This window comes from Ochotona princeps, chromosome X (genome assembly GCF_030435755.1).
Source record: "Ochotona princeps isolate mOchPri1 chromosome X, mOchPri1.hap1, whole genome shotgun sequence".
Classification (NCBI taxonomy): domain Eukaryota; kingdom Metazoa; phylum Chordata; class Mammalia; order Lagomorpha; family Ochotonidae; genus Ochotona; species Ochotona princeps.
This window is the reverse complement of record NC_080865.1, coordinates 75602565-75628326: the sequence shown is the minus strand read 5'-3', so window position 1 is coordinate 75628326 and position 25762 is coordinate 75602565. Positions and strand designations below refer to the sequence as shown.

The window sequence follows — 25762 nt, the reverse complement described above, 5'->3', positions numbered from 1 at the left end:
AGTGGGAAAAACTAAACTAAGACTCCTGTAGTCAGAAAATATGGAGCAAGTTAAACTGTGAGGTCTCTTCCTTGACTGTATAACATCAAGTCTACAATTCAGGAAGCTGGATATTCAACGTGTATGGGCTTTGTCTTGCAAAGCCCATGTGTAATTCCATGATCACTTTCAATTTGATATTACAAAGGGCCTTCAAAAGATTCATGGAAAATTTACATGATGAAAAAGTTATGCATCAGTTTCACAATTTTTTGTATCAAAATAAGTTTTTCAGCCATTTTTTTCCATGAACTTTTTGACATCTTCTATTGAGTCCCAGAGCGAGAACAAGACATAATTATCTGTGGCAGTGATTCTCGACCTGCTAGTTAAATATGACTGACTCTCAGTATCTCTAGTTCTAAAGAGGATGAACACCTCACCCAAGGTGTTTTGGGATTGTTCTGGTTTTATCGTCAAGTTTTCCACACCCCAGGAAACCCCTGAGCCCCAAGCAAACTGACAGAGTTGGGCCACCCTTTTCCTAAATGAAAGCAAGGCAATGCATTTCCACTAAAGTTGAAAGTACTTAACCTCAACTCTGAAGGGTGAGTTTTCTTAAAGCACAACATTCCAACTGAATTTTGAGATTTTTGTCTTCCTCAATCTTGGTTTCAGAATGCCACTTTAGAAATGAGATCATGGCAGCAATGTTTTGTAGTGTTGTAGGAAGAGCTTTATTTGTCCCAGTTGAAGACAACTTTCTAGCAAAGCCTCTCCCCTTACTTCTGCTGCAGACTGGTACTACTCCCTGGTATGGGTTCTGTGTTCCTCCCTATTGGCTGTCATACTGAGACTTTAGATCTCAGGGTTATGACGTCCCTGAGGGACATGCAGACTTAGTTGTGTGAACTTGAAACAGTTAACACTCTTATTTTGCTAGTTTAAGCCCTACATCTGCGGATACTGACCTTCCTCATATTTCCCCTACATTCCCGTTGTTGGAGTTCTTTCTTCATTCTGAAACATTTGTTTTGAAATTCTGAGTGGGAAAGCAGGGAGGCCTTCTATTATAATAGTATCGGGACAGGCTAATATTGTGGGATAGGGTACAGATAAAGGAGAGGGAAAAAATGGTTTCGGCCTTTAGTTCCTTCGGCTTCCTGATTCTCACTTTTTTGCATTTGCAAATGGAGGTTAGTACCTTTCTTACTACCCTAAGGACATTTCTGGGCAGAGTTCAAGAAATGATAGATTGTGAAGGAATTGTGATGATGCAGCCGGCAGCTGTTTATCAGCTTGTTTCCTCTCCTCCCTTGGCCTGGGCTTCTTCATCAGGAAATGAGTCCAGCACAGAGGGCTCTTTTGGTAATCTTACCAACACTCACATAACAAGCAAAGGCATTACCTCATTGTGGCCAAGCATACCTGCTTTCTAACAGCCATCACTCAAAACTCATTCCATCTCCCCTCCTCTCATCCCTCCTCCCCCCTTCAGTCCCTCATCACATTTTTCTCTCATTTTCCCCACTCTCAGGCACAAAGCCTCAATCCCAGGGGCCCAGCTCAGGGCACTTTCTTCCCAAACCCTAACATTCCAAAGTAAGCACCTGCAATTTACAGTCTCCACTCCCTTCCTGCCCAAAGCACAAAGCACAAAAATACATATGGACCAAGAGGGGGGAATTGTGGTGGAGTGAAAAAAGAGCATTATACTAAGAATCAAATAACTGTGCTCTGGTCTGGCCATTGTATCTCACTAGCGTTTTACTCTTGGGTAAATCATTTCCTCTTCATATTCCCATCTGTGAAGTGATGGGTGGGGAGAGTGGGGGTTGTTAGCATTGTGTGGTTAGAAGAGTACTGCTTTAGGAAGCTGCAGATCGGGTTTCTGGCCCCAGTGTTGCTGCTTGCTTGCTAACTTAGAATTGGAGCTCGGGGGAAATCACTGCCACTTTTACTGAAGCAAACTGCTATTTGTAAAAGAAGTAGGCTACATTAGATGATTCATTAAGGTTCCTTCCAGTCTGGAAATTGGATGATTCTATGAAAAAATTTCATCAAAAAAAAAAAAAAAGCATAGATTGCAGTGCCTAATCTGTGCCAGGCATGATTTGATGATAACTGTGAAGTCATTGGGATGCTGAGACCCTGAGTATGTCTGGAGCTTGCCTACTGTCAATGTCCCAAATTGGCAATATGGAGACCCCAAATAACCAGTTACCGCATCCCTCCCTGAAGCCACCACCTATAACATAAATGATGGTGATGAATCATGGAGAAGTTTCCAAAATGTACTCCACCATCTGTCTGCTGGAGATATTCACAGTTCTGTCATCAAGCTGCAGTGTGGTCTCTAGCTGCCTGAATGGAGAGGCACGCCAGAAAGCAATGGCAGATTAATGGAGTCAGGAGGGAAGTGGTTGATTGATTTTTGACAGAAGGGTCTGTGAAAGCCATTTATGAGCTGGGCCGAAGAGACTAGATCTGGAAAGACTTTCAGTGCTTGGAGATTATTTTTTGAAAAGGAACTTTGACAAGTCTTTACAGCTGTATGTTCCTGCTGCAAGGCACCAAGTCCCTGATCCTGATGTATTTCAGGGAGATGAAAAGCTTTCTTGACTGGATTCTGCAAAGGCCATGACCATTTTTCTTAGCAGCTAATCTAGAGTTAAATCCCAATAGTTGGAAAGTTGCCTTCCAGGTTGATGGTGGAAAAAATAAATGAACCGAGCTCTCTCAATAATAGTTATAGGGTATGATAGAACTGGGCTGCCCATCTTTCATCCCACCCATTTCAATTTGGCTGCTATGTTCCAGCGCAAAGCTTGCATGAGCACATATTCTGCCTAAGTCAAATGGGAACATTATGTAACTCCATGGAATGTTCTGTTCTTCTTTGACTCTTTAAACAAGAGGTCTTCAAAAAGTTCACAGAAAGTATGTTTTATGAGGAGAAAAACAACCTGTGCATAGATTTTACATTGATTGCATCAAAATAAAATTTTAATTCCATTTTTTCTATGAATATTTTGGAAGTTCTCTCATAGTTACTGGCAGGCCTGCGAACTTTCTTCCTTCATTCTTCACTCTCTGGAAACAACTTTATTCGTGACCCACTGACACATCACCTGCTTCCTGGCCTGCAGGCCAACAAGGTCATTCAGCTGGCAGCACGAGGGCCCTTGCACCCTTGTTCTCTCCCTTTCTGCTACATGTTCTATGTTGCATGTCAAGAGTTACGGTGTGTTTGATCAGGCTGCATTTGCACTATTATAACAGTAAGTAATTCAGTTCTGTGGTTCTTTTCTTGCAGCCTAGATACCACAAAACTCTGAATTGGGCAGAAGGAAGGGAATATGGGGAAAATACTGGAATGCAGAGTTCCCCAGGGATCCAAATAATCTTCTCTGGAAGCAAGAACGAACTGGCACATCAATGAATCCCAGGATTGGCCAATGAGGAGGGAATAGACTGGTGGAGCCTACATGGTAACTTTCTGCATTTGGTGCCGTGACCCCATTTGGATCCCCATTCCTCCAGAGAAAGCTGAGAACATGAGGAGCAGCCTGACCCTGGTGGGGACCCTCTGGGCCTTCCTGTCTCTTGTGACTGCTGTGGTCAGTTCTACCAGTTACTTCCTGCCTTACTGGCTCTTTGGCTCTCAGCTGGGGAAGCAAGTGTCTTTCAGCACATTCCGGAGATGCAACTACCCTGTGCGGGGAGAAGGGCACAGTCTGATCATGGTGGAAGAGTGTGGGCGTTATGCCAGCTTCAGTGCCATCCCAAGCCTGGCCTGGCAGATGTGCACAGTGGTAACAGGTGCCGGCTGTGCTCTGCTACTCCTGGTGGCACTGGCTGCTGTCCTGGGTTGCTGCATGGAGGAACTCATCTCCAGAATGATGGGTCGTTGCATGGGAGCAGCACAGTTTGTGGGAGGTAAGACTGTGTCCCTGAGACTGGGAAGGCTTGGGGAATTTGAGGTACGGAGAAGGCAGAGTGTGTCTTTGTGGAGAAATCATTCTCATCTTCTCTAGTTTGTCTACCTCTAAAGCTATGCGTGGGGACCCCTTTGTAATAGGTAGTGTAGGACTTCCCCATCTGCATTACTGTTTTATTTATGGAAATTTGGAAAGCAAGTAGAGTTTGTATCTCCCCCTTTTAAGGTTTATTTGTATTGTAAAGTCATATTTACACAAAGAGTCACAGAGAGGGAAACATCTTCCAGCCACTGGTTTACTCCACAAATGGCTACAACTGCTGAAGTTAAGCCAATCTGAAGGGAAGAGCTTCTTCTAGGTCTCTTATGAGCATGCAGGGTCCCAAGGATTTGGGCCACTTTCTACTGCCTTCCCAGACCATAAGCATGGAACTGGATCAGAAGTGGAGCAGCTGGGACACAAACTGGCACCCATATGGAATGCTGGTGCTTGAAGGTAGAGGATTAGCCTGTTGAGCAACAGCACCAGCACCAGCCCCTAGAGTTGATAGCTGTTGCTTAGCCTCTATTTTCATCATCTTTCTCTGACTTCAGGATTTTCACTTAATCATATTGTTCAGATCTGCATTTCCAGGGAGAGCAACACATACAATCATATTGCTGCCCCAATTTAAGAGTTTTGGTTTCTGTTGGTTATCTCAGATAACAGCGATCTCCTAAACACATGCACACGAGTACTGACTGCTCACAGTCCTTACCAACTAAATACATCTCTAACAATGAAATGCTAGATATCAGACAGAATGTTGGGGACAGCTTGTTTGGGTTACACTTAAGGCTAGCCCTACTTGGTGGTAAAGAACAGTTCACCCTGATTTCTGAAGGCCCTAATCCAACTTACCTGTCACTTCCTCCATTCAGGTTCCCCCTAACTTTCCTGAAGAGATACTGGGATGTTGGCAGTGTTATGGAGCGGCAAGAAATGAACCAAAGACAAAAATGGCAAACTCAGAAAGGCAATGGGAGTTTATTTTGAAGTGGGAAGTTAAAAAAAAAAAACAATTTGAGACAGAGGGAAAAATATGTATATGAATGTTTCAGCTCTTTTGTATACCTGGATGGGGCAGTCAGAAAAAGTACAGGTAGAACCCATTGCTGAAAATGGTTGTTACTCACAGGTTTTAGAATCATTATACAACTGGCTATCGTCCATTCGCGGCACAGTGTGGGCGACTAGAGCCAAGAAACTTAGATTCCACTTATTGTTCTTTCACTGAGTTGCTTTGTGGCAGTGTGATTTCTCCATGCTTCATTTCCCTTGGATTTGTCCCCTGGCAATGTAGCCCAAATCTGATTTTTTCTTTGCAACTACTTCATTGAGGAGGTCTTGGGGTGAGACATCAGTGATGAGCTTAGGTAGCACTTCTCAGTGGGGGCTGATTTTCAGTCTCTCCCCCAGAGGACACTTGGCAAAGTCTGGAGACATTGTTGGTTATCACTGGTTACGGAGAGTGCTACTGACATCCAGTGGGTATAGGCAAGTAATGCTACTAAACATCCTACAATGCACCTGATTCCAGCAAGGATGTCCAAACTATCAATAGTGGCATGTTGCAGAAATCCTGAGCTAAAGTATCATGGTTTCTCAGACTGCTTATTAAAATTACCAGATTCTTTTGGTTGTGCCAGTTAAAGTTATGCTTTCTGGTTCTTCTTCACACAGTAAAATTTTAAAATCTGAGTTACCATCACAGCTTCCCTCATCTCTGAATTTTCCTACTCTTTAGCAATGGATAGCTTTTTGATCACATTGAAGAGTAAAATTAGGTAACTTCTCATTTCCATTTTAGAAACATGGGACCAAATTCAATGATTTTATCTCCCTCATGGAGCTGTGTGGCAATCACCAGTGGGTCTTAGGCTAACTTTTAACCTGCATCTGTGAGTATGCTACAGTAAATTCAGCACTTCTACAGGCACATCATTGCACAAAATGACACTTGGCTGGCAGGAGATAGGGTCCCCAGAGCCTAGCGCAGTGCCTGCACAGAGCAAGTGCTCAGTAAGTGTAGAAAGAGTGAATGTATGATTAGGGTAATATCTAATATAAGCTGGGATAAGTTGAAGAGATAAGTCCTAGGTTAGTTTACATCCTTACCTTTTATTTTCAAACCTCAATGCCAGACCTATTTGCATCCTGAGTTTTTTTCTCTTCTCATAAGAGAATGAAAACTTAACCTCACTTGTATTTCTGAGTTCCCAGCGCAAAATGAAGAGAGGTTAACTGGCAGAAATCAGGTCTGTAGCAACAGTCTCCATCAGACTCCACGCCTTAACAGTGACCTTCAATACTACCTAACATCCCCTCTGGGGCTTTACTGACATTGACAAAAGTCTCTTAGTTTCTGTGTGATGCTCTTTAGGTGGCATCATCTCCTAAGTCACGGTACTTACAGAAAATCATTGAGAAGGGATGTAGAAAGATATTTGGAGATTTGAACACTGATAGAGTGAGTGGAACAGAACTGTCACTGAGTGGTTGGTGTCATAAAAAGGAAGTCAAACTGCAATACCATTTTTGTATCACATAATTCTGCCAATGTGTTTTGGTCATAGGACCACAGTTACAGTATTCATGTTTACTCAGGAGTCTTTAAAGTTCAAGAACACGTAAGTAGCTCAGGAAATTCAGCAACAGCTAACCAATCCTGTAAAGAAAAGGGGGTGGTGTTATGGTACAGCGAGCTAAGCTGCCACCAGTTATGCTGGCATCCCATATCAGAGCACCTCGTTGAGCACTGGTTGCTCTGCTTCCAATCCAGTGCCCTGCTAATGCTCCTGGGAAAGCAACTGAGGATGTTTCAAGTTCCTGGGCCCTTGCCAGCCATGCAGAAGGCCTGGATGAAGTTCATGGCTCCTAGTTTTGTCCTGGACTAACCAAGGTCATTGTTGCCATTTGAGTCGTGCACCACTGGATGGAAGGTCTCTCTCTCTCTCCTTCTCTCTTTTCATAAATCTAAAAGAAATTATGAAAGGATGTGAACAGATATTTTTAAGGAATAAATACAAATGACTAATAGATGCATGAAAAATATGTTCAGGGTCACAAGCTCTAACAGAAATGCAAATAAAACCATAATGAGATATTATCTCACTCCAGTTAGAATGGCTATTATCCAAAAATCAAAAAATAACAAATGCTAACAAGGATGTGGAAGAAAGGGCACTCTTATACACTGTTGATGAAAATGCAAATTAGCATAGCCATTATAGAAAACGGTATGGAGATTCATTAAAACACACACACACACACACACAAACCCAAAGGATAAATGTCCTACTTCTGGGAATATATCCAAAGGAAGTGAAGTCAGCATTTAATAGAGATACCTGTACTCACATGTTTATAGCAACTCAATTCACAATGGCAGAGATACAGAATCAACCCAGATATCTGTCAAGTGATTCCTGGGAAGAAAATGTGGTGTTACACCTGATGGAGTAGCATTTGGCTATAAAATAAGAATGAAATCTTGACATTTGCAACATAATGGATAGAAGTAGATATCATTATGCTAAATGAAATAAGCCAGATATGAAAAGATAAATATCATGCTTTCACTTACATATGGAAGTTAATATGTAAAGAGTATAAAAATTGTGTGGATGTCACATTATTTGATATATAGATAGTCATAAATACTTTCCTCACGGATTCATGTCATCTACCTGACCGTATGCCACCCTTTTCCCCTCACTTCATGATAATTGTGAATCCCACATTTTTATAATGTTAATACACTTGTTCTGAAGGAAAAAATAGCATATATGTGTATGTATATGGTATATACATTTGCATTGAATGGAAAAATGTTAAAACACTTAAACCTTAAATCTTTAAAATGTTTCTAGAAGCACAAAGAAAAAAGAAATATTACACTGCACCCATAAATATGTATAGTTACTGCTAATAAAATATTTTAATAAAAATAGAATTCAAGAATTAAGAGCCTTTGGACAGTAATGATAGAAAAGTTCCAGACCCAGGGTGTGCTACCATGTTTATCCTTGGGCAAGAGAAACACACTGGGAGAGATGGCTGGGCCATGAGTGTTTCTCCACTGTGACAGCACACAACCAAGAGCCTCACATTTCTCCCTCTTAGAGACTGCTGGCTGCCAAGGTTCTATCAGCTCTAAAGGAAGGGTGAAGATTTCTTGCAAACACCACATTTCCTAGGATTCCCCTTGGCAATGCTCATAACCAACGGATGCTTGGAGATCTTGGGGCTGATCCTCAGAGATAGGCTTTGCCTGTGGCAGAGAACCAAGCCTGGATATTTCAAACTCTTTGGATGAAAGAGGCAAAACAAAGAGCTGTGGGGGTTAAGTATAAGCCTGTTTTTCAGCTGAGGGGAATTGATTTTACTGCTCCAGGCCTGGCTGCTTCTCGGCAGCCAGTGCATTAAGCGAAATACATCAGGGGAGGAGCCAATTTGTTTCAGGTCTGGATTATCTCTGCCAGACCCCAAACCACTGAAGAGATGGAGTATCCATTAAGAACCACCTCCTCCCCTGGCCTGAGCTTGTTTGCTGGTCTGGCGGCTGCCCACAGAGATGAGTGGTGGGAAGTGGGAGAGACAGGAAGAAATAAAGAGCTGTTGGCCTGAGTCATACTCAGCAAGGTGACCTGATGGGACTCTCGGGGCCCATTTGCTCCACCTGCAGCTGATCCAGCTGGACAAGCCTCTGGTCTAGGGAGCCTTCCACTGGGACCTAGTGCCCTGCTCCAACCGGTGAGGAAACATCTGGTCAGGAGATTATTTCAACCCTGGGGATGCTGAGGTTTCCAAACAGCTGGCCCCTGGGCCCTGAGAACATGGCCATTATTTACATTCCCTTGTGTATACATGTGCAAGATACTTGTGAATAATCCTCATCTTCAGTGAGAGCTAAACAGAGAAGAAATAGGTGAGAAGTAAATATAAGGAACTTTTTGGCAGGGGAAAAAAATGTAAGATCCTGGATCGGGTTACTCGAGGGAGGCCAAGAATCATGCTAGAGCAGCAAATGTATCAAAATCACCTGCAGTGTTTAAAACAAGGTGAACCCCCCCCCCACCAACGCCCCAATCACCTTTTGTATTTTTACATGAGCAGCCACAGGTAGAAAGCAGCCCTTTTGTCTTGTTTTGCTTTTTTATCACTAGTGACTCTGATATGCATGTTATGTTCATGTTCCCCAACCCAAAAAGGCACCACCATTTTGGACATTTGTTTTTCCCCCAGTGGTTGAATTCAACACACCCAGACATGAAAGGCCCATGTGCCCTCCACGTAAGCTGCTGGTAGAACTGTGGTTGCCACTGGAGACAGATCGCTAAGAACTTGGTTCAAGGACAAAACCATTATCTTTCCATCCATAAATGCAGTGTCTTATAAGTAAATCGCAGCAATTGACATACCCATCACTTTAAACGTTTATCATTTCTTTGTGGTAAGAACATGAAAAATCCAGCTATTTTCAAATAGACAATGCATTATTGTTAAGTACAGTCATCTCACTCTGCGAGACAACACCAGAAAACTTACTCCCTTTGTTTAACTGTAACTTTGTACGTGTTAATTATGTGTTGATTAAAACAACCACATGCATCTCCTGAAAAGTCCTCCAAAGTTTTACCAGAAATCATGTCATTTTTCCTAACCAGGCTGAGTAACGATTATAAAAAATAGCATTTAGGAGATGGCGTTGTGGCATAGTGGATTAAGCCACCACCTGTAATGCTGGCATCCCAAATCAGAGTGCCAGTTTGAGTCCTAGTTGCTTCAATTCCAACCCAGCTCATTGCTAATGTGTCTGACAAAGCAGTGGAGGATGGCCAAGGTACTTGGCCACTGCCACACAGGTTGGACACCCAGATGGAGCCCTGGTCTGTTACAGCCATTTGAGGAGTGACAAACAGATGGGAAAAGATTTTTCTCCTTCCTAAACAAACAAATAAAATTTTAAATAAAATCTCCCTAAAAAATTAAAATGGCCTTTAAGGAAATTAACCTCTTAACAAAGATTCAGGGAGCAAACTGGTATGGCTGAGGGGTTTCTGGCTTCTGAATCTTACAAAACCTTTATAACTTGCTCTTTTTTGATTTTCTTTTATAAGAAACAACAACATAACATAATGTTTTCCAGAATGATCCACAGCCCATTAACAGAAGAATTGCCTGGGTTGCTGTTAACACAGAATCCCCAGTGCTAAGGAGTCAGACCTGAGGCCTGCTAATCTGCACAGGCTGACTTATTTTTGAAAATGTATTATGGAATCCTTCAGTTGTATGCACCATGCATGCAGCCTAACAACAGAATGTTACCAATTCCGCTGAATCCCTCCGCATATGCTGATTACACTCCCTTATCCCCACTGTAAAGGTAACTGCCACCTTGGATTTGTTATTTGCATTTCCCAGCACAAAACTAGTACATATCAGACTTTGAGAAACTGTTTTCACTTTTCTTCACAATGGTTTTCTTTCTGGAATTCCCTTTTCTTTCTTTTCTGTCTGGAAATATCTATCCATCCTTCAAAGACCAGATTGAGTGCAGTCTCTATCTTGAGCTTCCATCAACCTACTTTTGACATCTGTTGTAGATGCAAACTATCCCCTAATTCTGAGAAAATGTGTGGATTAATGAACGGGGTATGTGAGTTCCTTAGGAAAGGAAAGCTGAAATATTGTTGGACAGGCTTACAGATTTTTCTGCTGAGATATGTTTGAGTTGAAGTTGCTGTAAGAACAATCAACTAAACAAATTAATAACAATTTATCCCAGACTAGGCTACTGCTCATTGACATAAATTCAAATAAACTAAATAAATATTTTGCAAAGGAGGATTGCAGCCATGCAAAGACAGGGAACTTGCAGATGGGCGTAGGGTATTTAACAAGATGTCTGCTCATTCAGCAGGTGCACTTGTGAATGGGGGACAGCAAGCAGGTTGATAACACCCCTGAGTGGGTGATTGCCTACACACATCACTTGGGTACCTAGTGAACTGAATATGTGTGGTCAAGAGAATGTTAGAGAGCTGTTGGTATAGAGGGAAATAGTTATAGGGAGCATAGGAAAGCAGCTGCGGTAAGGGCTTTAAGTTCTATATGAAATTTTAACACCACAGAATTTATTTTGATGTCGAAGTTGCTACAAGTGCTAAAACTAAGTAGCATCAGATCTCTGTTTGGTTAGCACAGCAAATTAAAACCATATCAAACAGGGTAGGAGAGAACAATTGGCACCTTTTTTTTTTTGCATAGGAATTATTATAGAGGGAGTCAGTTGAGGAAGGGAAACAAAATGGCAGCCCATTGGACATTTGCACATTGTAGCAGAGGATTAAGAGTTTTCTGTCCCTGCTCGGAGGCAGGTGAGACTAGCAAAGCACTCTCCTGATCATATACAGTTGGTGAACACTTCCCCAAAGGGCATATGTGGGTGGAGGTCAGTAAACCTAGGAGTTAGCAGTGGCACATGGTAGAAACATGAACCAGGGTATGGCTGACATGAGAGCACTTTGAAGAGCTTACGGAAAAATGAAATTAGCAGAGGCGTGGGGTGGGTATGTGGTATGTTAGATCCAGCAGCTGTTTGGGATGCTTCCTACTAATGCAAACCCCAGGAGGCAGCAGAAGATGGCTCAAGTCCTTTAGCCCCTGCCACTCACCTGGGAGATCTAGGTGGAGTTTCCTAGCTCCTGATGTCAACCTGAGATTGGCTATTGTGGACATTTTGGGTGTGAACCAGTAGATTTAAAAAAATCTCTTTCCTTCTCTCTCCTCCCTCTCTTTTTCTATGCCTCCAATATTCAAATAAACAAATAAATAAATAGGTCTTAAGAAGCATATTTCTGGGCTGTATTTATCACATCAAATACCTGTAGCTGAAACTCCAAAACCCACACTTTTAAGGATCTGACCTTAAGACATGATTTCTCTGTTGCTATTTGAAGTGTATCTTCACAAGCCCAGGGTGATGAGAACAATTGATGGGAACAAACATAATTGAGAATAAATTGCCTATGTCTTCATTTTTTATTATTAATGTGTTCCTAAAGGCATATTTCTCTGGCTATGATCAAGCATAATGGAATTACAAGACAAACATCTCTGTGAAGTATGTTTACAGGCTAATATGCTCACCTGTCTCATAGCAGGGCTGAGGGAGAGAAGCAGAACCCATGACACCTCCCAAAGTTTGCTGGTCTCTGGCCAGGTGCCCCTGCATAGTTGCAAGATAACAGCTCTAACCAGGGAGCTTTTGGGTCAAACTCTATGCACCTGCTGACTTTCTAAATATTCCTACCCTCCCCTCCCCAGACAAAGAAATAAAGAAGAAATTAACATGGAGAATCTAGCTGCAACCTGAGAGGGGAGGTGTAAGTAAAGGTAGCACAGCTTAATATTAGTAAATCTTTTTTTGGAGGGAGCATGTTCTGTATGATCCAGCACCCTTTGGTTTCCCTTTTGAAGATCAAGTGTCTGAGGCACAGAGAGATTAAGTAACCTACCCAAAGTCACACAGCCTCCAGAGCTCAGTTGGAATTTGAACTTGGGTCTAGACTGACAACAGCACCTGTCCTCTCCATCCATTACGTATGTGCCGTCTCTTCCAGATCTAATACTCGCAAAATTCCAAGTGCCTGTTAGAAAGATTGTTGCCATTAAGCAATCCTCCCTGGACACTTGGATCTCGAATAGCATAGAATCTAAGGGTCAGTGATTTGTGTGATCAGTGAGAAAGAGTCCAGTGGTTGACTATGTGACCTTGGGCAAATCACTTTTGCTCCTGGGTTTCAGCATCCAATTCTGTAACAGGGAAGGATCAGAATATGTAAGCTCCAAAGGCCTTTTCCTCCCTAAGGCTCTGTGACTGTATCAGGTGTCTAGGATGATCTCCTAAGCCTGCCAAGGAAGTCCTTTCAGAAACCTTTCTTCTTGGGCTGTGTGGGCAAACGATGTTCTCTGTATGGGCATAGTGTGTTCTGAAGCAGACATGTTTATCGAGTTCTTCTTTTTGTTCTAGCTACCAAACATATGGAGCAGAAGATACAGATAGCCCTTGCCTTCCAACAACACAGCTTCTAGTGGCAGGAGCAGATGGTGAACTGTTGTAAAGATAGATATATGACAGACCATTTGAGTCACACTGCGAGTACAGGCTGCCCTGGGAACAGATAGGAGTAACATATTACTTAGCCTGCTGATTGGCCAAGGCAAGGAATGGCTTCCTGCCTTGAGTTCTTCTGCACAGCAAAGTCTAGGAACAGGGGGATTGAAAACAAAGGGGAAAGGTTTTCTCTGCTGTGCCATGAAAATCACTTGGCCAGCACTGGCTCCAGCTGGAGGGGTCAGAGTTCATGCCAGTCAAGGGGAAGCTTATGTAATGGTTGGAATGTAACGCTGGTGTGCTTTTGTAAATGTGTGCTCTTTTCTTCCTCATCTGTGGGGTTAAAATCTGTTTTCATGAACTCTTCATTCAAAGGGTAAATAGTGGCCACAGAAGAAGGCTGTTTCATTTCATTTTGTCCTGAATTATTAAGCATCCTCTGTGCTAACTTGTCATATCACAGGATTCCAGCTTGGGAGGAAAATACGAGCACATATTGTTCTATGGCCACCACATAAATTCCACAGCCTAGAAAAGTCTTTGAATAATTTCATTTCCATTAAGATCATGAGACAGATAAGGATGCCTTTGAATGTTAAGCATTCCACTGAAAGGAATTTCTAGCCTTAATTGGTCACTCTTTTAGTTTCTAAAAACCTTTTTCTATTCTCCTATTTAAACCCTTCTTTCTATTAGTGCCCTTCTCTTGTCCTGTGGCCTCATTGACTATTGAGAAAAGCAGGGATGTCATGTGTCAGACAAGCCTAAAGACTCCTTTGAAATCTTCCTCTATGATTCATCTGAAGGCAAAGTGACCTTATTAACTTCTAAGAGTCTGCATGGACTCTTCCTTGACGAGAAATGCGAAGTGAAGGGAAAGCCTGCAGTCCTGGGGCAGCCTGCCTGTCCAGTTTAGCCCTAGAGCTCCAGAGACTATAAACATGCCATTCACTCGTCGCTGACCAAGCTCCTGCTCTGTGCCAGTTCTTGGTCACTTTCTTTAGCCACATCCCATAACCTTTGGCGTGGCACCCCGGTATCCATAGTGTTTTGATAACTAGATTTCTTCTGCTTTCAAATAGCAGATTCTCAAAAGGGAGTTTATTATAATAGAAAGAAAGTGGGCTTGGGAAGTCATCTGGAAGGACTGGCTCCTCTTATCCTTAGCTCTTTCAGGGAAAGTGTGGAGGTTTCGTCATAGCATGTCTGTGTCACATGCTCCTCTTTGTTCTCTCCCTCTATCAATCCATTTGTACAGCCTTCTGAGAATTGTTATCCACTCATAAATTCATTTCAAACATTTCTATTTATTTGCTTTCCTTCTGTTTATTTGAAAGCTATACAGACAGGGAAAGAAAGATGTGTGTGTGTGTGTGTGAGAGAGAGAGAGAAGTATGTATGTATGTGTGTGTGAGAGATTTCATCTCTGTCTTCACTCCCCAAATACTTGCCACAGCCAGGACTTGATCAGGCTGAATCCAGAAGCTAGGAACTACATCTGACTCTCTCACATGAGTGGGGCGGTGACCAAACAACTTGAGTCATCATTTGCTGCCACCTAGAGTCTGTGTTAGCAAGAAGCTGACATTGAGAGTGGTTCCAAGTCTTGAATGCAGGAGCTCCGACCTGGGATAGAAGTGTCCCAAACAATGTCTTAGCCACTACACAGAGTGCCCACTCTGACTAGCAATTTTAAATTGAACCTGATTTCAGCTTGACACAGAATTGACTCTACCTGTCAGTGTTTTGTTGTAACTGTACTGCTAACTAGCTCAGTATCTTTATGGGTTTTTTTTTTAGACTTATTTAATTTATAAGGCAGAGGCAAGGAGAGAGAAAAATGATAGAAGGCTGATGATTATAGATAGATGACAGGTAGATGATTGATAGGGAGACATATGATAGATGATAGAAATCTTCCATTCACTGGTTGCTTCCTCAAATGGCTGCAATGGCAGGGATGGGTTCAGGCTTCTAGAGTTTCATCCGGGTCTCCCACCAGGATGGCAGGAGTCCATGTATTTTGGCGTCTTCTGCCGCTTTGCTAGGCATATTAGCAGGGAGCTGGATTGGTAGCTGAACAGCTAGGACTCAAACCAGTGCTCTGATCTGGGATGCAAGCATTGCAGGTAGCAACTTAATGCACAGTGGCCCCTAATTTTTTTTTAATTAAAATTTTTCAGAAACAAGTAACTGACCTAACTCATTTTTTCATGCCAGGTTACAGTGTTACCTACTTGGGGCCAGCCAATGAATTGATTGTTTTTGTGTCAGATGTCAAACTTTGGTCCAATTTGTTAAGGCCAGAGGCAGGGCAGAGTCATCCAAGCCATTGGCATTAGCAGGCAGCATCAGCAAGCAGGCGGGTTTCTATTTGTGTTTGAAAGAGGACAATTATCACTCAAGTCAAGCAGTTTTTCTGAAGTGACTAAATGACCTGAACAAAAGGGGGTTAAGGACTATACACATCACAGAAGGTACCAAGAAGGTTACAAAGCAGGATCTGCTTGGCATAGAGCTAGAGCAGTTTTCTCAGAGACAGAATGTGATGCCCTGATGGCCAGGAGAAGTCAAGTCAATTTATGTACTTCATGTAAGCTTGGCAGTTAGCAGCGAGTTACAGCACTCAAAGCCTACTTTCAGCTAGTAACAATGTGCTTGATACTTAGGAAATCTCAGTTTTAGGAAACAGTAGTTGGCTCTACATTGTTATTCTTTAATAACAGAGTTAGTCCAAAAGTAGAAGAGATTAGAAAAGCCAAATTAGCCTTCCAAGTCATTGTTAGAAATAGTTTTGGCTTTAAAAAACATGTTGATCTGTCCTAATTTCCAGCGTTGCCTTTTTTTCATGAGTTATCCCCTATGCTGTCTATGGTACCTCATCACCTGTAGTATGGCAAAGAGATTCTGTTAAGTTGGCAGCATTATAGACATTTAGGGTCAACCTGGAAGCATAAGCCTTGAGTAGAGGAGACAGCATTTGAGTTTAATTAACCCAGAGCCAATGTTAGGGTGATGTTTGTTCTATAGTTTTTTTCTACCTGTGTGTATGCTTTTCTTTCTAGGACTGCTGATAAGCTCCGGCTGTGCATTATACCCCTTGGGATGGAATAGCCCGGAGGTAATGCAAACATGCGGGAATGTCTCCAATCAATTTCACTTGGGTAAGGTGGCCTGCACAAGGTGGCAGTGATGGTTTTTGGGGATGCCTATTTTCCAAAGTGCTTTATCTTATGGAGGTACTTGAATATCTCTTTCACCCTGGTAGCTTGTGGAAAGTGGTGATTTGGTCACACTCATCTGGCCATGCTAACTCACAAGGATGGGGCATAATTTCCAATCTTTCAATTATCTCTCCACAAAGGTTGTGCACTTCTTTGACCACTTTGTGACAGCCATATCTACAGAGGATTTAAAACACATGGAGACTAAAGATTTGTCATCTTATGAATCAGTCCCAGTTGCTATTAGTAGTTCCATTTAGGCACTATTTAAAGAAAAGAAAGAAAGAGAGAGAATGAGAGAGAGAAAGAAAAGTAGGAAGGAAGGAAGAGAGAGAGAGAATGAGAGAGCATTTCTTATCAGTTTGTACTGAGGATATAGCAAGTGATATTTTAGTTTATACACACCATGAGGAACTTAGGTCAAATATTGGAAATTGTTCCTAATGGCAACAACTACTAAATTGAATTTCAGAACGTTTGTGGCAAATGGAATTAGAAGGTAAATTTACTTGGGTGCAAGAAAATTTTGAAACCCTTGCACAGACAGGGTCTTTAAAACGTTCATATAAAATGTACACCATGAAAAAGTTATGCACAGATTCCAGCTTCTGTGAATGTGTTTAACAGACTGGAACAGCTCTCCATCACCTTCGGATTGCCAGCTTTCACTGACAATGGCTTAGACTTTCATTGGAAGATTTCAAAATCTTCCCCATGTCTATCATGGCACAACAAAGTCAAGGGGAAATTCCTTGGAAAAGATTTTGGAACAGCAGGGACTTGAACCAGTGATATGAAATGAGATGGGGGCATCCTACCTGCAGTTTAACCTGCTGTACCCCAACATGGGTCCCATAAACTTACATTTTAGTTCCATTTTTCCATGAACATTTTAAAGTCTCTTCATAGTATTGTTTTTAATCAGAAGTAATTCATATGTAACAAAATAAAACAGTGCATATAGTAAAATTTGAAATCCAAAGCCAATCATTTTTCCACACTGTGTCACACCATTCACCAAAGGATTATTTTTTATTTTTCAGACGTTTTTTCTTCAATTTTTATTTTTTGATCATTTTTACATAGTTGATTATGGTGATAAGGGTCAGGAAGGTGGGTGAGATCACCATTTCCACATTCTCTTTTTTTCCTTCCTGTATTTGGGGGAAGGGGGGAGACAAGGAGAGAAGTCACACCCAGCCTCCCAAATGCCTCTGCACCCAGGGTCCAGCCACCTGAAACCACCCCAGGGTCCCCGATGCGGGACATGCTCTGAGGGTCCTGCTCAAAAGATTTCAATAGTTCAACAGTTCTGAATTACTGCCAATTTCACCAGTCCAAGCACGATGAAATATCTCCCGAATCCACTGGTTGACTTAGTCCATTTGCCCAGATATTCAGTGCCAACACTTGACTGGGGTAGTTGATTGATTTGCTCTGTCCTCCATTTTCTGTTATGGTACCAGGTGTCCACTGCAGACTCCAATGTACTGCCATGTTCTCCACCTGGATATGCTGTCTACTGCTCTCTCTAATCCAATGAGGAGGACCAGCTCTGACACATGCACTCCACGATCAGATCACAGAACCTGCAATTCTCTCCATGATTGAGGTTCTGAGTCCAGCAATTCAGTTGGGGGTATCCCCAAAGAAACTTCATCTGAGGTGATCACAGATCTGATTCTTTTGTGTGCCTGCCAATCAATACAGGGCACAACATAGTCTGTCGCCCCAATCAGTTTATGCACACGCTTATTGTTGCAATTGCTGGGTCAGTTCTGCCTCCAGCCCTGTCTTTTACACAAACCGATGGATGTTGCTGCTCAACTCAATCCTGCCCGTCACACACTTGGCATTCATGTACGCCAGTGGGAGAGGCTGCCTAGTAGGAGCAACCCACAATAACTCCCATCAGGCCCACCCCTGCCCTGTTTTTCTCGTGCTTGCTAGTATGTATAAAAGACTGGCCCAATCTGTCTCACATCCCATTCAGCTTTTATACATGTCAATGGGCATTGAAGCCTAGTTCAACCCAACTAACCCCACTATCCAGCCCATACTTGTGCTGGTGGGTGCCACTCTGTCTAGTCGCACATGCCGCAGTCCTGGTTGTCATGCCCACCAGTCAGAATGGTAACCCAAGAGTGAGGTGCCCACTGTTTCCCTACTGGGTCCACTCCTACTCCCAGATCTTGCACTTTCCAGGTTGTTCTGTAGTTTACCTTGACAGAATTTGCCACCCCCTGCCATGCCAGCATCTGCCAGCTGATGCTGCGGCAGAGCCCAACCAACCCACACCCACTCTGACTTATGCACACACAAGAAGGAACGGTCTGCCCAGCCTGGCATTTCCCTACTCCAGCTCACATGAGGCCAACAGGTGTTGTAGCCCTGCCCAGCCTGGTCTGCCCCATGCCAATTCACACTATCCAGTGGGTATGGTGGTCCAGCAGGGGAGCCCCTCACAGCCTCCTACCAGCTATCCCCATTCCTTGGTTTCACGGGCACTGTTTGGGTGCTGCGACCCAGTCTAGCATGACCAGCCTCACCTCAGCATTTGCCAATGGATGCTGTAGCCTGGCCAGGCCCAGCCCACTCCCAATTCCAGCTCATCCTGGTGGGAGCTACAGCCTAGATTAGCCTAATCAACCCCCAGTACCAGCCCTCATGTGAACTGGGTTGTGTTGCGACCCAACCTGACCCAACCTATACTCCATTCTGGTGCTCGGATTTGCCAATGCGTCATATGAACTGGCCCAGCCTGGTTCGCCCCTGATCTGCGCCAAATTTATGCCGTTGGGTACCATTCCTTGGCCTGGTCTAAGCTGCTCTATACCGTGGTTCTTGCACTCACCTGCAGGGACTATGTTCTGCCAGAGGAGTTGCCCAAACTCCTCCATCAGAGCCTCTCCTAATGCCAGATCTCACACCCATCGGTGGGTCCATGAACCAGCCCTACTTAGGCTACTTAGTCTACCCCTCCTGGCCTTCATCCATTCTGGTTTTCACTGTTGGGTGTTACAGCCCAGCCAAGCCTGGTTGTTACCCAGCCACTGCTCACACAGGGGTAGAAACCTAGCCTAGCCTGTTCTATACCTACCCTGGTTCTCATGAGCACCAGTGGGTGTTGGAGTTTAGCCCAGTCTGGCGCAGCCTAGATCCAGTCCCCACTTGTGCTGAGGGACACTGCAGCCATGTCCAGACCAGATAGCAGCCCTGACTCTGGCCTTCACACTCACCCTGGGAACCACAACCCAGCCAGGGTATACCCTTTACTCCCCAACCAGGCCTGTTCCCAGCCACAGATCTTGCATGTGCCAGTGGTTGTTCTGACCCAACTTGGCATAGTCTCTCACTTGTCTTGGCCTTTGCCTTTGAATTCTGCAGCATGACCTGACCTGGCTTGACCCCAGTCTCAACTCTCACTAGCAGGTGCTGCAGCCTGGCCCTGCTCAATCTGCTCCCATCCCTTGACCGTGCAAACCAGTAGGTGTGACAGCCTAGCTTGTCATGATCTATGCTCCAACCTGATTTTAGCACTTGCCTGTTAGCTGAGGTTTGCTTGGCCCTGCCCAGTCTGCACGCTTCAAAAACCAACCCACACATTTGTCAGCAGTTGGAGATACCTTGTCCAGCTTACATGACCCACAGGCCTGGACCATAGTTCACCAGTGGAAACTATGACCTACTGGGGAAGTTTCCCACGTTCCCCCATTTGGCCCACTCCCAGACCCAGATCTCAGTATGCCAACAGGTGTTAGGCTATTGCCTGGCATAATCTGCCCCTCCATCTTGGCCTTGTATTTACTGGTAAATATTGTGGCCTGGGCCACCCCAAACCCTGTTTTAGGATGTACATGCAGATGCTGCAGCTTGGACCTGCCCAGACTGTTCTTGGTCCCTGTGCTGGTGAGTGTGGCAGGTTCCATGTTCACACCTAGTTCAGCCAGCCCATCATCACCCCAACTCTTGAGCTAACCAGTGGGACTTGTATTTCCACATATCCCCCACAGAATCTGCTCCTGGACCTGGTTCTCTCACGTGCTGGTTGGGTCATGGCCCTGCCTAATGTGACCCATACCCTGTTCTGACATTCATTCTGGTACTGGGATCTAGCCCTGCTAGACAGGCCCCTTAGCCCTAGCTTTTGCGTGGACTGGCGTGTGTTGGTCAGCAAAGTTTCATGCTAACAAGCCTGAGTAGGGCTTGTCCCATGTGGGCTGGTATGGTCTGACCCATACAAATGTTCCGGTTTCTCTGCTCCGAACTACCAGGTCTCAGTTCCCTCGCTTAGCTGCAAGTACAATGGCCCTGATGTACCCATACAATGACCTTATCCATGGATGTCCCTAGGCAGTAACTCCACCCCCTCAAGAGCCCAGAGCTTGTCACCGGGCTGCCATCGGGTAAAACGTGGTGCTGATTGGTGCTGTGGCCACCCACAAGCCTTGAATTCACCTATTGCTTGGCATCAGTGGCTGGGGCTAGGGCCTCAAGCATCGAGTCCGACCTGGTTCAGATGCCCCCAGCAGCTGCCACGCTGCCGGGAGTCCCATCCATCCAAGCCCCAAGGACAAATTCCTTTCTGAAGCTTGTATATTCTCCAGAATTTTTGATAAATATGAAAGGTATGTTTCCAACTGGGATCATATGATCTATCTACCTATCTTGCTGGCTATTTTGTTCTATGCTTTAAGCTGTTCACTCACTCATATCGCTCAGAGAGTTACTAATGTTTTTTTTTTTTCTCTTCTAAATTTGAGGCATGCCATACTTTTTCATTCAAGGGATAGTTAATCTTTCATAAGCGCAGAGATTTATGTTTATATTGTCCATTTCTATCTCTCTAGTACTTTCTCGAGCAGTACTAAGCTGTAGGCATTGAATATTTATTGAATGATTAAATAATAATTTAGCAATTCCATTATTTATGCACATTTATGTTGCCTCCAGTCATTGGATTTTACAAAATGTATTTCAGTAAATTACCTTATTTATGTCTCAGTCTAGTAGTATTTATGTAGGACAAATTCCTAGGAGTAGAATTATTAGATTATAAATTGTATCTCTTTAATATTTATTTGAGAGGGATGGAGGGAGAGGAGAGAGCTTGAGTTGTAGATGTTTCTTTTTGCCAAATTTTTAGAAATGTTACAACTCTATTGTGGTATAGCTCTCCCACTTTGCTGAGTTTTGGGCTTACAACCACAAAGATTTAAAAATACTAGCCAAAAGTAAAGAGAAAGAAATTGAGAGTGAAAGAGAAAAAACTCTTGACAGTGGCACCAGGAAGGGTCCCATAAAAAGACCATGTCTAGGGACTTTTAATATGTTTTCAAATGGAAGGCTTTCCCTGAGTGCTTACTATATACATTATCTCATTTACATTTACCCAGTTTATACTTAGAAAGTATATATAGATGACTTCAGAAACTGAGGTATGAGACAGTTATTTTAGAATGTTTACTTGCCCACAGTAATTCTGAACACTCAATATTGCTCCAACAGGGTAGTCAGCAAAAAGAAGGGAAAGGCTTTCAACCTGTGTAGCAGACCAAAGGAAGGCCTAGAATCAGAAAGAGATATATAGAAAAATTAGACTTTCATACATGCCCAGTGACAGGTGCTGTGTGTTTCGAGAAAAGGAGCCTTCCAGCCTTTCTGTGGAGTCTATCTAGCCAAAGCCCTTCAGTTGTCCTTTGTTCCAGTTTATTGTTCCAGAAGGTACCATGAAAGAGAAGTTTGGAAGACAAACAATGTGTATCCTAACAGTGATAGTGGGTAGCCACTGGTGACAACATAAACATGGATGGAGTGTGGTTTTGTCTTATGCCTGATAGAGACAAGGTATCTTCTAAGCTATGACTATTGTAATCCCATAACAGGCGATTTCTAGCAGCAGCCACACTGTGGGCGTTTAACTGCCTTACCTGTCCTTGCATTGAGGTTGTAGAAAAAATGGAATAATTGGAAAGGAATAAGTATATGAGGAATTTTGCAGCGACCCCCAAAAAGGATTAACTGGCAAGTATGGACAACAGAGACATCTCATAGTAAGCAAAGTACATCTCACAAATAGATTTGGAAACAGGCATTTAGAAAGAATTCAGTTTAGGGCCTAAGGAGGATTCTTCTCAGAGCCTCCTCCCAGGGCCACAATACAAAAGTACACATGGTGGGCACCGTGCAATGGCTCAGTGGCTGGATCCTCATCTTGCACATGTCAGGATCGCATGTGGATGCCAATTCATGTCCCAGCTGCTCCACTTCCAGTCCAGCCCCCTACTTGTGGCTTGGGAAAAAAGTGGAGGACGGTTCAAAGCCTTAGGAGTCTGCACCTGTGTGGGAGACCTGAAATAGGCTCCTGCATCCTGGCTTCAGATTGTCTCAGCTCTGGCCGTTGTGGCCACTTGAGTAGTGAGCCAGCAGATGATTGTATCCCCTTCTCTGTGCATCTCTGCCTTTTCAATGAAAATGAATAAATCTTAAAAAAAAAAGGTGCATGTGGTAAGACTGTAGGAGCCAGCCTCTAGGGAGTTTAAGGCTTGAGTGTAATTTGGACTGTTAATTTATACTCACATTAGATATGGGAGGGGGAGTTAGTGCCAATGAGATTCCTCTCACAGGTCCTGGATGGAAGGATGCTGCCATCCTGAGCCAAGAGGTATTGTTGGGGACTATAGCCAGGGTTTTGCTAATGTAATGTCTCATGTATTCCTCAGGATTAGCTTTAGCTGTTCCCTCCCTGGGTTGGGCCTGATTTAATCTATTGCATGCAACTGGGCTATTGTGGGCTGTTTTCTGAAGTGATCTTTGTTTAGAAAAAAAATTATTTATTTGATAGACTTAAAGAGAGGAAGGGAGGAGACAGAGAAGTCTTCCATCTACTGGCTTACCCCTATAATGGCCAAAACAGCGAAGGATGGGTCAAGCCAAAGACAGGAGCCAGGAGCTTCTTCTGGGTCTCCCATGTGGGTGTAGGGGCCCAAGGATTTAAGCCATTTTCCACTGCATTCCCAGGCACATTAGCAAGGAACTGAATCAACAATGGAGCACTTGGGACAGAGCACAGTGAAAATGGCACAGATGGTGACTTTATCTGATACACTACAACATTGGCTTTTTAAAAATGGCTAAAACTGTTTTAGCTGTTTCTTCAAGGCCTGAGAGTCAAAGAAATCCCAGTGGGCTTGCCTGATTCTTCCTGCAACACACATATTTTGGGGCCCTTTTCCAGAATGAGAAGAGCAAAAGGCATTCCTAAGTTATTTTCCTCTGCCTCTGTTGGGGTTCCGAGTGTCCCTTGAGCCCCTGCAGTGTGAGTGTATCCCTGTATTCACAATCAGGGAGGGCCAAACTGACAGTAGATGCCCTCTTCTGTGGCCAACTTTCCAAACCCTGGGTTTCTTGATCCTATGGATCATGGGCGTGTGGGCGACTGGACACTCATGATCTGGTGTGTCAAACCAGCAAGAGCAGTTGTTCTGTCCTGTCCCTAACGTTGCCCCTCCCTTCTAATTGGAGTTCCCCCTTTTTTTTTTTTTGATCCGTATTTTGACCTGGTAATATCTGTCTAAGGTTTGGCTCACCTACGTGTTTAATCAGTCCCCCTTTAACGATTGTGCCCTGCTTGGTAAACCTGCTTGCATCGGCAGGGCAAAAGCATCTGTGTATCCATCTTCCCCCTTTCTTTTTCATCAGCTACAGCTGCACAGCCAGAATGAGTTGTGTCTATGCCTATCCTGTGCCTGCTGGGAGGTTCTCTGCTGAGTGGAGATTCCCCATGGATGCATCACCCCAACTCCTACTCAGATGGTGCCTTCCCCTAAGATGCATAAAATAAATTCCATGACCTAGCAATTGAAAGCACATACACACAAAAAGCCCCTTGGTTAAAAGGATTAGTGAGTGACATCAACATATGAACCCATCATGGAACAGAGATAGATAATCAGGTAGTCCTGCTATCTGGACTTCCAAGATAGAAAAGATGAGTTTCAAAATAATTTCCTTCTAACCTCATGCAACCAAATAAAATGAGAGCCAAGTTCTCATCTAATAAAGATTATAAGATGTTGAGGTAAAAAGCAGTGCACATAGCAGGACAAAACCTCTGACAGGGCAGCATCATATGGGAAAGGCTGGAAGCAAGTAGAATGCAGATCTCAGTCAGACACCCTAGCAGGTGGTCAGGGTCTAGTTCCAGTCAAAGAACCTTCAGGTGATTCCAGGGCCAGAAATCCTTGGCTGCCTTGAAACCTTCTCCCAGTCTCATACAAAGAGATCTCTGCAAGAAACAAACTGGGACAAAACAACACCAGTATCTCATGTCTGAAAGATAGAGGGGGCTTGGCTGTGCCTAACCTCTGTGTCTTAACACTGGCAGCCCCTTTTAACATCCGATGGAGTCCTGGTGTTTTCATTGGTTAAGGGCCACAGTAGATTCAGAATCTCTGAAGACAAACCAGAATGGTCCATTTCTCTCGTGCTTCTAATGATCTCAGACAAGCGCCCATGCAAGGGAGATTTTTCTTTCCACTGAAGCCCCCCCCCCCTTTTTTGTAATGTCAACAGCTCTTTAGGCTGAGTTCTTTGTTTTGTGACCATGAACATTTATGGCAGATGGGCAAGCACAAATATTCAATAGTGAAAGAAGAATCGAAAACAAAAGTGAAAGTGCTCTGCAGCGTTGGGGGAGTGGGGTGTTTCCAGGAGTTGCCCATGAGCAAGCCATGCCTGAGAGTTTTTATGTTTTTAAATAAGGAGCTTTCCATGAGTGCTCAATTTATATGCTCGTAAGGTTAAACACCTCTAAGACTTGATGAGGGCCACTCAGGGAGCAGCTGCAAAATCACCTTTTACTTCTTTATTTTTGCATAAATATGCTAAGGAGGCAAAACGGAGGGACTCCTCAATAGCCATACAGAGGTCAGAGCCTGAGTAAGCCATTTTGTATAGAGAAGTTAATAGAATGTTCAAACAGGTGCATTGTGGTCAGGGCCTTTGTTTGGTGTGCCTCATCTGGGTGATTTGGGTGATTGTGTTATTCTTCCTCAAGGCTCCTTGTCCCTCTCCACCTTCCTGTAGAAAGACCCCTTTCCCCTGTCTCTCTCAAAAAGTTTTAAGGTTATTTCTCATTAGTTTGTTTATTTCCTAAGTGCCCACAATGCCAAACTGGCAAAGGCTGGGCCTGGGTTAGATTCAGTAGCCATGAATGAATTCCAGATGTCCCACATGGGTAGCAGGAACCCGATCACTCCACACATCACTGCTGCCTCCCAGGTTCTGTATTAGCAGGAAGCTGGAGTCAGGGGAAGGAGCTGAGAACTAAATTCAGGCACTCAGATGTCAGGTCTGGATAATTTAACCACTAGTCTATAAATCCACTACAGGTATATTTTAAATTTTCAAAAGTTGCCCTCCAAAGATGATGTACCAACTTATTCTGCAACTAATAG

General features: G+C 43.6%; 1 protein-coding gene across 1 annotated transcript in view; it reads left to right on the top strand.

The window, feature by feature from the left end:
* The first annotated feature begins 3536 nt into the window (after positions 1 to 3536).
* The window catches only part of LHFPL1 (LHFPL tetraspan subfamily member 1), a 40475-nt gene continuing 18249 nt past the window's right edge, over positions 3537 to 25762 (top strand). Inside the window, exons 1-2 of the mRNA XM_004590203.2 lie at positions 3537 to 3918; positions 16146 to 16244. Coding sequence (XP_004590260.1) covers positions 3537 to 3918; positions 16146 to 16244 — 481 coding nt within the window. The remainder of the gene's footprint in view (positions 3919 to 16145; positions 16245 to 25762) is intronic.